Source organism: Pristiophorus japonicus, chromosome 10 (assembly GCF_044704955.1).
Source record: "Pristiophorus japonicus isolate sPriJap1 chromosome 10, sPriJap1.hap1, whole genome shotgun sequence".
Taxonomy (NCBI): domain Eukaryota; kingdom Metazoa; phylum Chordata; class Chondrichthyes; family Pristiophoridae; genus Pristiophorus; species Pristiophorus japonicus.
In genome coordinates, this window is record NC_091986.1 from 199,855,613 (window position 1) to 199,870,302 (window position 14,690).

General features: G+C 47.2%; 1 protein-coding gene across 1 annotated transcript in view; it reads left to right on the plus strand.

Moving 5' to 3' along the window:
- The first annotated feature begins 256 nt into the window (after positions 1-256).
- Positions 257-14,690, plus strand: part of LOC139275264 (regucalcin-like) — a 33,269-nt gene continuing 18,835 nt past the window's right edge. The window contains exons 1-2 of the mRNA XM_070892492.1: positions 257-364; positions 7,923-8,088. Of these exons, the coding sequence (XP_070748593.1) occupies positions 7,926-8,088 (163 nt within the window). The 5' untranslated portion in view covers positions 257-364; positions 7,923-7,925. The remainder of the gene's footprint in view (positions 365-7,922; positions 8,089-14,690) is intronic.

The window sequence follows — 14,690 nt, forward strand, 5'->3', positions numbered from 1 at the left end:
TATTTTTGGTAGTGGATGTTGTTAGAGAAGCTGGGTTAAGTTGTATTCGGACTACAATTTGTGGGCAACCAGCCTGTAATACTTGACACATAACTAGCCTTGGATAGTTCCAATCTGCGCATGTTGATGCCTTTTCTGTGTACACAAATAGATAAGGTCGCTTGTTTTGTCCTGAAGCTGAATCTTTGGTATGCTGAGCTAGTAATACCACAGATAAAACCAAGAATGCAGGTCTTGGAGAAAGTGATGTCATACTGAGCTGAGCTTAAAAGTGAGATGATTGTAAGAAAGTGAGGGAAGTTCGGGTTGTCTGTGAGCCCAGCAACTGGAACGGGGGGCCTCCACAATCTTTGCGTTGCTGTCTGTAAGTATCATTCCGAATAAAATCTTTAAGGCTCTCCTGCTCTTACCAGATATTTTAATTGACTAATTGCCAACTAATATCTTAGTAACTTCTGTAGCGCACATGAATAATCTCTGTAATTACAAAAAAAGACTTGCATTTATCATCATCATGAATAATCTCTGTAATTAGAAAAAACGACCGCAAGACATCCCAAAGTGCTTTACAGCCAATGAATTTTACTAGGGCTCCTTTGTGCCACACTCAGTCAAATGCTGCTTTGATGTCAAGGGCAGTCACTCTCACCTTACCTCTAGATTTCAGCTCTTTTGTCCACGATTGGACCAAGGCTGTAATGAGGTCTGGCAGAACCGAAACTGAGCATCGGTGAGCAGGTTATTCGTGAGTAAGTGTCACTTGCTAGCACAGTTGATGACACCTTCCATCACTTTGCTTATGATTGAGAGTAGACTGATGCGGCGGTTCCCTGGGAGGACAGACGCACCAACATTAGCGTCCTCGACCAGGCCAACATCCCCAGCATTGAAGCACCGACCGCATTTAATCAGCTCCATTGGGCAGGCCACATTGTCCGCATGCCAGACACGAAACTCCCAAAGCAAGCGCTCTACTCGGAACTCCTTCACGGCAAACGAGCCAAAGGTGGGCAGAGGAAACGTTACAGGGACACACTCAAAACCTCCCTGATAAAGTGCAACATCCCCACCGACACCTGGGAGTCCCTGGCCAAAGACCGCCCTAAATGGAGGAAGTGCACCGGGAGAGCGCTTAGCACCTCGAGTCTCATCTTCGAGAGTATGCAGAAATCAAGCCCTTTCCCTTAACGACTATCTGTGCCACCTGTGACAGGGACTGTGGTTCTCGTATTGGACTGTTCAGCCACCTAAGGACTCATTTTTAGAGTGGAAGCAAGTCTTCCTCGATTCCGAGGGACTGCCTATGAAGATGATGATGATAATGAATGTGGCGGTAATTAGCTGGATTGGATTTGTCCTGCTTTTTGTGAACAGGACATACCTGGGCAATTTTCCACTTTGTCGGGTAGGTGCCAATGTTGTAACTGTACTGGAACAGCTTGGCTAGAAGTGCGGCTAGATCTGGAGCATAAACCTTCAGCATGGCAACCAGGGATGTTGTCGGGACCCATAGCCTTTGCTGTATCCAGTGTGCTCAGTCATTTCTTGATATCATGTGGAGTGAATTGAATTGGCTGAAGACTGGCTTCTGTGATGGTGGGGACCTTAGAAGGAGGCCAAGATGGATTATCCACTCGGCACGACTGGCTGAAGATGGTTGCGAGCGCCTCAGCCTTGTCTTTTGCACTCACGTGCTGGGCTCCACCATCATTGATGGGGGTGTTCATGGAGCCTTCTCCTCCCGTTAATTGTTTAATTGTCCACCATTGATTGGATGTAGCAGGACTGCAGAGCTTTGATCTGATCCATTGTGGAATCGCTTGGCTCTGTCTCTAGCATCCTGCTTCCGTTGTTTAGCATGCATGTTAGTCTAGTGTTGTAGCTTCCCCAGGTTGATACTTCGTTTTTAGGTATGCCTGGTGTTTCTCCAGGCATGCTCTTCTACACTCCTCATTGAACCAGCGTTGGTCCGCTGGCTTGATGGTAATGGTAGAATGAGGGATATGCTGGGCCATGAGGTTACAGATTGTGCTGGAATACAATTCTGATGCTGCTGATGGCCCATAGTGCCTGATGGATGTCCAGTTTTGAGCTGCTAGATCTGTTCTGAATCTGTCTATTAGCACGGTGGGAGGTGGGGGATGTCCTCAGTGTGACGACGGGGCTTCGTCTCCACAAGGACTGTGCAGTGTTCACTCCTACCAATACTGTCATGGACAGATGCATCTTCGACAGGGAGATTGGTGAGGCCAAGGTCAAGTAGGTTTTTCCCCTCGTGTTGGTTCTCTCACCAGCTGTCGCAGGCCCAGTCTGGCAGCTATGTCCTTCAGGACTCGGCCAGCTCGGTCAGTAGTGGTGCTACCGAGCCACTCTATGTGATGCACATTGAAGTCCCCCACCCAGAGTACATTCTGTGCCCTTGCTATTCTCAGTGCTTCTTCCAAGTGGTATTCAACATGGAGGAGCACTGATTCATCAGCTGAGGGAGGGCGGTAGGTGGTAATCAGCAGGAGATTTCCTTGCCCATGCTTCACCTGAGACTTCATGGGGTCCGGAGTAAATATTGAGGACTCCCAGGGCCACTCTCCTCTGACTGTAAACCACTGTGCTGCCATCCCTGGTGGGTCTGTCCTGCCGGTGGAACAGGAGTCTGGTGATAGAGGAGTCTGGAACATTGGCGGAAAGGTATAATTCTGCGATTATGACTATGTCAAGCTCTTGCATGACAGCTCTCCCAATATCGGCACAAGTCCCCAGCTGTTAGTGAGGAGCACTTTGCAGAGTTGATTGGGCTGGGTGTGCCTTTGTCTTGTCCAAATCCAATTCCTTGATCGATGCTGGGTGGTCCGTCCAGTTTTATTCTTATGATGTTTTTTTGTAGTGGTTTGATACAACTGATTGGCTCGCTGGGCCATTTATGAGTCAACCACATTGCTGTGGGTCTGGAGTCACATATAGGCCAGACCGGATAAGGATGGCAGGTTTTCTTCCCGAAAGGACATTAGCGAACCAGTTGGATTTTTATGACAACCCAATAGTTTCATGGTCACCATTCGTGATACCAGCTTTTTAATTAACTGAATGCAAATTCACAAATTGCCATGATGGGATTTGAACATACATCTCTGGATTGCTGTCCAGTAACAAAACTATTATTCTATCGTTCCCTCCAAAGCAGACCGGAACCTCGGGTTAACATCTCATCCAAATGACAGCACCTCCGACAGTGCGGCACTCTCTCAGCACTGCACTAGAGTGTCAGTCTAGAGTTATGTGCTAAAGTCCCTGGAGTGGGACTTGAACCCATGACCTCTAACTCAGAGGCAAGAGTGCTACCCACTGAGCCACAGCTGGCACCTTAGACCTTTATATTTATTAATCACTAAATTTATTTATTTCCTAAAATCAAGTTCTCTCTTTTAAATACGAAAGTTGATTTCACGGCTTTTACGTGCAAAGTGGCCATTTTATAATATTCATAATATTTCAAATGTAAAACCTTCACCGCGGAGAGTGGTGGACCCAACAACAGTTGGTTCAAAGCACTTCGCCTGCTTTCGTAACATCTTGAGATTGTGCTTTCCTCCATGTCTCCCACCTTAATAATACGAGTTCTGTCTGCAGGTGCCAATTGTTGGGTAACACTGCTGGAGAGACCATTGTCCCTGTGCCAGGAGTTAAGGTTCTAAAAGCAGAGTCTTAGTTGTACAGGTTTTATTATGAATGATGCCCACAACATCATGGAGACCCACACCTTCCAGTCACTGAGCCCAAGCTGCAAGACAGCACCTGCTCGATTGCCCTCACTTCCTTGCAATGATCGTGCTTTTTAAGCTCAGCTAAAAGGCTTTCTCCATGACCGCCACTCTTGGTTTTGCATTCAGTATTATTAGCACAACATAACAAAGACTTAAGGGGAGAAATTCGGGAGCGCCCCGTTTGGAGCACCAACTTTTAACAGTTGAAAAAATTAGCGGCAGGCGCTAATGATTTTCAACTGAAAAAAAATGAGGTGTTTGCGCTCCAGGAAGGAAGTGGAGCGCTAAATCAAGCCATCCACTTCCATCCTGGAGCGCTACAGGCCGCAGGCGGGGCGGTCATGGTGCAGCGCTGCACAATGGGCCGTGCAGTGCTGTCGTGTTCCGAGGCTGCTTCCCTCCCTTAAAGGGAAGGCCCATTGCTGCCAGCTCTGTATTGGGCACAGTGAGCTGGTCCCCGACGGCAGCCACGATCCGGCCCGATCAGCAGAGTGCCAGGCTGATCAGTCCCATGCACTGCAGCAGAGTGCCAGGCTGATCAGCCCCATGCACCGCAGCAGAGTGCCAGGCTGATCAGCCCCATGCACTGCAGCAGAGTGTCAGGCTGATCAGTCCCATGCACTGCAGCAGAGTGCCAGGCTGATCAGTCCCATGCACTGCAGCAGAGTGTCAGGCTGATCAGTCCCATGCACTGCAGCAGAGTGCCAGGCTGATCAGTCCCATGCACTGCAGCAGAGTGCCAGGCTGATCAGTCCCATGCACTGCAGCAGAGTGCCAGGCTGATCAGTCCCATGCACTGCAGCAGAGTGCCAGGCTGATCAGTCCCATGCACTGCAGCAGAGTGCCGGGCTGATCAGTCCCATGCACTGTAGCGGAGTGCCGGGCTGATCAGTCCCATGCACTGTAGCGGAGTGCCAGGCTGATCAGCCCCATGCACTGCAGCAGAGTGCCAGGCTGATCAGTCCCATGCACTGTAGCGGAGTGCCAGGCTGATCAGCCCCATGCACTGCAGCAGAGTGCCAGGCTGATCAGCCCCATGCACTGCAGCAGAGTGCCAGGCTGATCAGCCCCATGCACTGCAGCAGAGTGCCAGGTTGATCAGCCCCAGGCACTGCAGCAGAGTACCGGGCGGATGGATCGCGGCCAAAACAAAATCGCCCAAAAAGTGAAAAACAGAAGTACAAAATTTTTTCCACGTATCTTGGCCACCTCCCCTTTAAACTTCACCCCAAAGCACCCGGTCTCCCGATCCATACCTCCTGCAGCTGCCGGTGTTTTTGCCTGGCGCTGTTGCAGGGGCTGGAACCCAAGTTCGGGTCCTGGGTGTTACCGGGGCGATGCGCAAGGCAATGATGTCACAATTTCCGGGCGCAGGAGATCGAGGCGCAACGCCCTCCCGCCGCGTGCTAATTTCCCGCCGAAGTTAGCGGGAGTTGTTCATCTCACGGCGCCCGGTCGGTTGGTCATTAGTGTCCTGTTAGCGCCCCCCGGAGGCGGTAATGGGAGGCACTAAGGAGGCCAATTTCTAAGCCAAACTTTCTCGTGGTATCAGAAGCTTAAAAGGCTACACAGTATGGTCTCGGGACATATCATAAACGACATATATATTTACATGTACAGAAAAGAATAAGTCTGTAGATGCATCCATGAAAATAATAGAACTAACCTATGTTATGACTGATATCAATGGTCAGGACTCAGAAATCATAAAATCTTTGAAATTTATGGCACAGAAGGAGGTCATTTGGCCCATCGTGTCCGCGCCGTCAAAAAAGAACCATCCAGCTGAATCCCACTTTCCAGCTCTTGGTCCATAGCCCTGCAGGTTACGGCACTTCAAGTGTACATCCAAGTACTTTTTAAATGTGGTGAGGGTGTCTGCCTCTACCATCCTTTCAGGTAGTGTGTTCCAGACCCCCACCACCCTCTGGGTGAAAACATTTCCTCTCAAATCCCCTCTAAACATCCTACCAATTATTTTAAATCGATGCCCCCTGGTTATTGACCTCTCTGCTAAAGGAGCTTCCTATCCACTCTATCTAGGCCCCTCATAATTGTATACACTTCAATTAAATCTCTCCTCAGCCTTCTCTGTTCCAAAGAAAACAACCCCAGCCTATCCAATCTTTCCTCACAGCTAAAATTCTCCAGCCCTGGCAATATCCTCGTAAATCTCCTCTCTAGCCTCTCTAGTGCAATCACATCTTTCCTGTAATGCGGTGACCAGAACTGCATCCAGTACTCTAGCTGTGGCCTAACTAGTGTTTTATACAGTTCAAGCATAACCTTTCTGCTCTTATATTCTATGCCATGATGAATAAAAGAAAGTATACCAGTCTTGCTACCTTCAGAAATCTGTGGACATGCACTCCAATGTCCCTCTGTTCCTCTAAATTTCTTAGCTACCATTTATTGTGTATTCACTTGCTTTGCTGACCCTCCCCAAATGCATTATCTCACACTTCTCCGGATTGAATTCCATTTGCTACTGTTCTGCCCACCTGACCAGTCACTTGATATCTTCCTGCAGTCCACAGCTTTCTTCCTCACTATCAATCACATGGCCAATTTTTGCATCATCTACATACTTCTTTATCAAGCCCCCTACATTGACGTCTAATTAATTGATATATAGCACTAAAGCAAGGGAGCTAGTACTGAGCCTTGTGGAACCCCACTGAAAACAGCCTTCCTGTCACAAAAACACCCATTGGATGTTAGCTTCCTACCACTGAGCCAATTTTGGATCCAGCTTGCCACTTTCCCTTGGATCTTGTGGGTTTTTACTTTTTTGACCAACCTGCCATGTGGGACCTTGTCAAAGGCCTTGGTAAAATCCTTGTAGACAACATCAAATGCACGACCATCATCGACCCTCCTTGCTACCTCCTCAAAAGTGTCAATCAAGTTAGTCAGACACGACCTTCCTTCAACAAATCCTAAGAGGGAGAAATTCATTATCGCCCTGTTTGGGAGCGGTAACTTTTGAAAGCCGGGAAACTTAACGCCAGGTCTTTCGTGCTCCAGGAAGGAAGGGGAGCACTAAATCAAGCATTCCACTTCCTTCTTGGAGTGCTACAGGACGCAGGTGCGGTGGACACCTCGGCAGTGTTGCACACTGGGCCGTGCAGCGCTGCCGCTTTCAAAGGGCCCCTCCGCTCCTTATAGGGAAGGGCGATTGGTGCAGGCTCTGCAATTTAGAACACACCTTCCTGGCCCACCAAGGGAGCGGGGCACCCGTGCGATCAGCCCGACACTCAAGCAGAGCATCGGGCTGAACGATCGCGGCAGGAACCCGCTAAGAAAACGGTATCAACAAATGCACGTTCTTTTTTACCTACCTCAGCCACCTCGCCTTTAACCATCGCCCCGGTAGTGGCCGGCCGCTGCACGACTCCTGCAGCTGTCGGTGTTTTCACCGGCGCTGCTGCAGGGGGCGGAAGTGAATTTTGGGGCCGGGATGCTAACGGGACGATGAGCACGCCGGTGATTTCACGATCTCCGGGCGCAGGAGATCGGGGCGCAACGCTGTAGCGCCGTCGCTAAACTCACGCCCGATATGGCGGGAGTCGTTAACAGCGTAGATTCCTCCATTTCATTACGTGGGATATACGACACAGAAACAAGCCATTCGGCCCAAACAGTCCATGACCGCGTTTATTCTTCACTCGAGCCTCCTCCCATCTTTCCTCATCTAAATCTATCAGCATAATTCTCAATTCCCTTCTCCTTCATATGCTTGTCTAGCGTCCCATTTAATGCATCTATACTACTCGCTTCAACCACTCCCTGTGGTAGCGAGTTCCACATTCTCATCGCTCTCTGGGTAAAGAAGTTTCTTCTGAATTCCCTATTGGATTTCTTGGCGACTATCTTATATTGATGGCCTCTAGTTGTGCTCGTCCCCACAAATGGAAGCATTCTCTCTGTACCCATTCTTTCAAAACCTTTCATAATTTTAAAGACCTCTATTAGGTCACCCCTCAGCCTTCTCTTTTCAAGAGAAAAGTGACCCAGCCTGTTCATCCTTTCTTGATAGGTATAATCTTGCATTTCTAGTATCACAGAAGATGATTGGTGCAAAGAAGATGATTCAGCCCATTGTATCTGTGCTGGCTGAAAAGGAGCCTGATTATTAAGTGACTTTTTAAATATTTTTCACAGGCAATGGCTTCCATTAAGATCGAGTGTGTCGTGAAGGACAAGAGTAGAATTGGAGAGAGCCCAGTTTGGGAAGAAAAGCACGGTTGCCTTGTGTATGTGGATATCACAGGACAGAAGGTGTGCTGCTGGAATGCAGCCACCAAACAAGTAAAAACCGTACACGTTGGTAAGCAAAGGTTGTCTTCACATGGGACAGTTCCATTCCTAGCCATATATATGGCAATTGTTACTTCCTTTTATTAAAATGTGCATAAACCTTCCCCTTCAGAAAGAAAGAAAGACTTACATTTATATAGCGCCTTTCACGACCACCGGATGTCCCAAAGCACTTTACAGCCAATGAAGTACTTTTTAAGTGTAGTCACTGTTGTAATGTAAGAAACGCGGCAGCCAATTTGCGCACAGCAAGTTCCCACAAACAGCAATGTGATAATGACCAGATAAGCTGTTTTCGTTATGTTGATTGAGGGATAAATATTGGCCAGGACACGGTGAGATATAGGAGCCCAGTTATTGCCCGTGATAGAAATTTAGATTTTTTTTTCCTCTAAAATGAAGAATAGGAGGACTAACCAAACTGCCTGGGACATTCTCTCCATTGAATTCTCTCCTCTCTATAGCTGCTAGACGATAAAAGTATTGCATCTAAAATGCATTTTTCCCATCAAACTTTTGATGTCCTCATTTTCTGTCACACTGGCACCTGATTGGTTGAGATTTCATATTCACAAAACAGCAGTAAATCATACATGGAGAAGTAGGTAACATAATTATTAAACATGCAGAGTGTGGGTAAATGGGCTTGAACCCAGCTATTTACAATATATATAAATGATTTAGACGAAGGCATTGAATGTAATATCTCCAAATTTGCAGATGATACTTTGGTGGCAAAAACAGGAAGGCAGATTATTATCTGAATGGTGACAGATTAGTAAAGGGGAAGTGCAACGAGACCTGGGTGTCATGGTACATCAGTCATTGAAAGTAGGCATGCAAGTACAGCAGGCAGTTATGTTGGCCTTCATAGGAGCAGGGAGGTCTTGCTGCAGTTGTACAGGGCCTTGGTGAGACCACACCTTGAGTATTGTGTGCAGAGATGGTCTCCTAATCTGAGGAAGGACGTTCTTGATAGTGAAGGTTCACCAGACTGATTCCCGGGATGGCAAGACTGACAAATGAAGAAAGACTGGATCGACTAGGCTTATATTCACTGGAATTTAGAAGAATGAGAGAATATGTGGAGAGAGAAAGAGAATTGTTCCGATGGAAGGTCATCGAGCTGAAACATTAAATCTGTTTCTCTTTCCACAGATGCTGCCTGACGTACTGAGTGTTTCCCGCATTTTCTGTTTCAAAAAAAACTTTAACCGATTTCACACATTTCCGAAGCAGAGAGTGGCCTTTGTGTTCCACCGGGCGATCAGTCCGTCGTACTCAAGGCTGTTGCATCTTCTTCCATTCTCCTGCCGCTCTAACCTCCGACTGCAGTGCTCTTTCGTCCCCGACGCCCTCTCCTTATACATTCTTCCTGGTTGGGGCGTGAGTACCATTCGTTCTGCCTCAATGATTGGTAGAGTAGGCTTCGATCATGAGCTTACCTTAAATGATTGACAGGTCAGGCGATTGAGGCCTGGTGCACCAATTCCATGTGACTCATCAAACTGACATGTCAAACCCATCTTTCGTTTAGGCACTCAACATCGAGTCCAACAATTTCAAACCAGAACTACTTCCCATATTTTTTTCCCCATTCCTCTTTTTTTTACAAACGCCATCTTTTTATTCTCTTTCCTGGGGCAGCAGGTGATAATTCCGCCATTCACACCCCCTCTTGACTCATCTTTTGTTGCCTAACTTGTACCATTACCATCTCATTTTTGCCCATCTACCCTTTTGTCTCTCTGATCTCTCCTGCCTTCCACCCTATCACAGACCTTCCCTTTTGTTCTTTCCTCCCCTCTCCTTTTCCCTGCCCCTGCACTTCCTTCAGAATCTGTTACATCTCGAACTTTTCCAGTTCTGAAAAAAGGCTCACAGACCCAAAACGTTAACTCTGTTTCTCTCCACAGATGCTGCCTGACCTGCTGAGATTTCCAGCATTTTCTGTTTTTATTTCAGATTCCAGCGTCCGCAGTATTTTGCTCTTGTGGTAGGTCCTGCCTCTGTTTCACATTTCTACAGCCCAATCATTCTTTTCAATCACCTTTTTTTGTTGACTATTTCTGTGGCCTCTTAATCGATGCTTGCCTCATCATTCCTTTTGTTATTTAATCACTCCTGCCTTCCTTCCCTTCCCCACTTTCCCTGCCTCTGTACACTTGCTTATCATCATAGGCAATCCCTCGAATCGAGGATGACTTGCTTCCACGTCAAAAAGTTCACAGGTGTTTCAATGAAGGACCTAATAGTCCAGATCCCGAACTGAATCTTGAAGGATGGAAGATGCTTGTGCGGGGATTATTTTTAACGTGTGGTGACTGTTGCACACCAGCCACCACACGGGCTTGACAGAGCTAGGCCTTGGTCGAGTGGCAAGGATTACCCTGTACTATGTGGGAAGTCAGGGATGCTTCCGGTGTCCCTGATGACTACATATGCGGGAAGTGCATCCGCCTGCAGCTGCTGACGGACCGCATTGCGGCACTGGAGTTGCAGGTGGATTCATTCTGGAGAATCCACGATGCTGAGAATGACGTGAATGGCACATTTAACGAGTTGGTCACACCGCAGGTAAAGGGTACTCAGCCAGATAGTAAATGGGTGACCAGCAGGAAGAGCAGTGTAAGGAAGGTAGGGCAGGGGTCCCCTGCGGTCATCCCCCTGCAAAACAGATACACCGCTTTGGGTACTGTTGAGGGGGATGACTCTTCAGGGGAGGGCAGCAGCAGCCAAGTTCATGGCACCGTGGGGGGCTCTGCTGCACAGGAGAGCAGGAAAAAGAGTGGGAGAGCGATAGTGATAGGGGATTCGATTGTAAGGGGAATAGATAGGCGTTTCTGCGGCCGCAACCGAGACTCCAGGATGGTATGTTGCCTCCCTGGTGGAAGGGTCAAGGATATCTCGGAGTGGGTGCAAGACATTCTGAAAAGGGAGGGTGAAAAGCCAGTTGTCGTTGTACACATAGGTACCAACGATATAGGTCCTACGAGACGAATTTAGGGAGCTAGGAGCTAAAGTAAAAAGTAGGACCTCAAAAGTAGTAATCTCAAGATTGCAACCAGTGCTACATGCTAGTCAGAGTAGGAATCGCAGGATAACTCAGATGGATACGTGGCTTGAGCAGTGGTGCAGAAGGGAACGATTCAAATTCCTGGGGCATTGGAACCGGTTCTGGGGGAGGTGGGACCAGTACAAACCGGACGGTCTACACCTGGGCAGGACCGGAACCAATGTCCTAGGGGGAGTGTTTGCTCGTGCTGTTGGGGAGGAGTTGAACTAATATGGCAGGGGGATGGGAACCTATGCAGGGAGGCAGAGGGAAATAAAAGGGAGACAGAGGCAAAAGATAGAAAAGAGAATAGTAAAAGTGGAGGGCAGAGAATCCCAAGGCAAAAAACAAAAAGGGCCACATTACAGCAAAATTCTAAAGGCACAAAGTGTGTTTAAAAGACAAGCCTGAAGGCTCTGTATCTTAATGCAAGGAGTATCCGTAATAAGGTGGATGAATTAACTGTGCAAATAGATGTTAACAGATATGATGTGATTGGGATTACAGAGACGTGGCTCCAGGATGATCAGGGCTGGGAACTCAATATCCAAGGGTATTCAACATTCAGAAAGGATAGAATAAAAGGAAAAGGAGATGGGGTAGCATTGCTGGTTAAAGAGGAGATTAATGCATAGTTAGGAAGGACATTAGCTTGAATGATGTGGAATCTATATGGGTAGAGCTGCAGAACACCAAAGGGCAGAAGACTTTAGTGGGAATTGTGTACAGACCTCCAAACAGTAGTAGTGATGTTGGGCAGGGCATCAAACAGGAAATTAGGGGTACATGCAATAAAGGTGCAGCAGTTATCATGGGTGACTTTAATACGCATATAGATTGGGCTAACCAAACTGGAAGCAATACGGTGGAGGAGAATTTCCTGGCGTGCATAAGGGATGGTTGTCTAGACCAATATGTCGAGGAACCAACTAGGGAGGAGGCCACCTTAGACTGGGTGTTGTGTAATGAGAGAGGATCTCATGTGCGAGGTCCTTTGGGGAAGAGTGACCATAATATGGTGGAATTCTACATTAGGATGGAGAATGAAACAGTTAATTCAGAGACCATGGTCCAGAACTTAAAGAAGGATAACTTTGAAGGTATGAGGCGTGAATTGGCAAGGATAGATTGGCGAATGATACTTAAGGGGTTGACAGTGGATGGGCAATGGCAGACATTTAGAGAACGCATGGATGAACTGCAACAATTATACATCCCTGTCTGGCGTAAAAATAAAAAAGGGAAGGTGGCTCAACCGTGGCTATCAAGGGAAATCAGAGATAGTATTAAAGCCAAGGAAGTGGCATAAAAATTGGCCAGAAATAGCAGTGAACCTGGGGACTGGGAGAAATTTAGAACTCAGCAGAGGAGGACAAAGCGTTTGATTAGGGCAGGGAAAATAGAGTACGAGAGGAAGCTTGCAGGGAACATTAAGATGGACTGCAAAAGCTTCGATAGCTATGTAAAGAGAAAGAGGTTAGTAAAGACAAACGTAGGTCCCCTAAAGTCAGAATCAGGGGAAGTCATAATGGGGAACAAAGAAATGGCAGACCAATTGAACAAGTACTTTGGTTTGGTATTCACTAAGGAGGACATAAACAACCTTCCGGATATAAAAGGGGTCAGAGGGTCTTGTAAGAAGGAGGAACTGAGGGAATCCTTCTTAGTCGGGAAATTGTGTTCGGGAAATTGATGGGATTGAAGGCCGATAAATCCCCAGGGCCTTATGGTCTGCATCCCAGAGTACGAAAAGAAGGTGGCCTTGGAAATAGCAGATGCATTGACAGTCATTTTCCAACATTCCATTGACTCTGGATCAGTTCCTCTGGAGTGGAGGGTAGCCAATGTAACCCCACTTTTTAAAAAAAGGAGGGAGAGAGAAAACAGGGAATTATAGACTGGTCAGCTTGACATCGGTAGTGGGTAAAATGGTGGCATCAATTATTAAGGATGTCATAGCAGCGCATTTGGAAGAGGTGACATGATAGGTCCAAGTCAGCATGGATTTGTGAAAGGGAAATCATGCTTGACAAATCTTCTGGAATTTTTTGAGGATGTTTCCAGTAGAGTGGACAAGGGCGAACCAGTTGATGTGGTGTATTTGGACTTTCAGAAGGCTTTCGACAAGGTCCCACACAAGAGATTAATGTGCAAAGTTAAAGCACAAGGGATTGGGGGTAGTGTGCTGACGTGGATTGAGACTGGTTGGCAGACAGGAAGCAAAGAGTAGGAGTAAATGGGTACTTTTCAGAATGGCAGGCAGTGACTAGTGGGATACCGCAAGGTTCTGTGCTGGGGCCCCAGCTGTTTACATTGTGCATTAATGATTTAGACGAGGGGATTAAATGTAGTATCTCCAAATTTGCGGATGACACTAAGTTGGGTGGCAGTGTGAGCTGCGAGGAGGATGCTATGAGGCAGCAGAGTGACTTAGATAGGTTTGGAGAGTGGGCAAATACATGGCAGATGAAGTATAATGTGGATAAAAGTGAGGTTATCCACTTTGGTGGTAAAAACAGAGAGACAGACTATTATCTGAATGGTGACAGATTAGGAAGAGGGGAGGTGCAACGAGACCTGGGTGTCATGGTACATCAGTCATTGAAGGTTGGCATGCAGGTACAGCAGGCGGTTAAAAAGAAAATGGCATGTTGGCCTTCATAGCAAGGGGATTTGAGTACAGGGGCAGGGAGGTGTTACTATAAGTTGTACAGGGCCTTGGTGAGGCCACACTTGGAGTATTGTGTACAGTTTTGGTCTCCTAACTTGAGGAAGGACATTCTTGCTATTGAGGGAGTGCAGCGAAGGTTCACCAGACTGATTCCCGGGCTGGCAGGACTGACATATCAAGAAAGACTGGATCAACTGGGCTTGTATTCACTGGAGTTAAGAAGAATGAGAGGGGATCTCATAGAAACATTTAAAATTCTGACGGGTTTAGACAGGTTAGATGCAGGAAGAATATTCCCAATGTTGGGGAAGTCCAGAACCAGGGGTCACAGTCTAAGGATAAGGGGTAAGCCATTTAGAACCGAGATGAGGAGAAACTTCTTCACCCAGAGAGTGGTGAACCTGTGGAATTCTCTACCACAGAAAGTTGTTGAGGCCAATTCACTAAATATATTCAAAAAGGAGTTAGATGTAGTCCTTACTACTAGGGGAATCAAGGGGTATGGCGAGAAAGCAGGAATGGGGTACTGAAGTTGCGTGTTCAGCCATGATCTCATTGAATGGCAGTGCAGGCTCGAAGGGCCAAATGGCCTACTCCTGCACCTATTTTCTGTGTTTCTATGTTTCTTAGATGATTGGAGACCTTCTGTGACTTGCTTAAAACCTGTTACATCTCTAACTTTTCCCAGTTCTCATGAAAGGTCATCGACCTGAAACGTTAACTCTGTTTCTCTCAGATGCTACCTGGCCTGCTGAGTATTTCCAGCATTTTCTGTTTTTATAATTGCAATCTCTGAATTGCTTCACCTGGTGGCCCCCTATGGCGACGGCATCAAAACCTGTTAGAGCACGACTGGTAGTCTCTGTTGGCAGTTTTGAATTGGCTG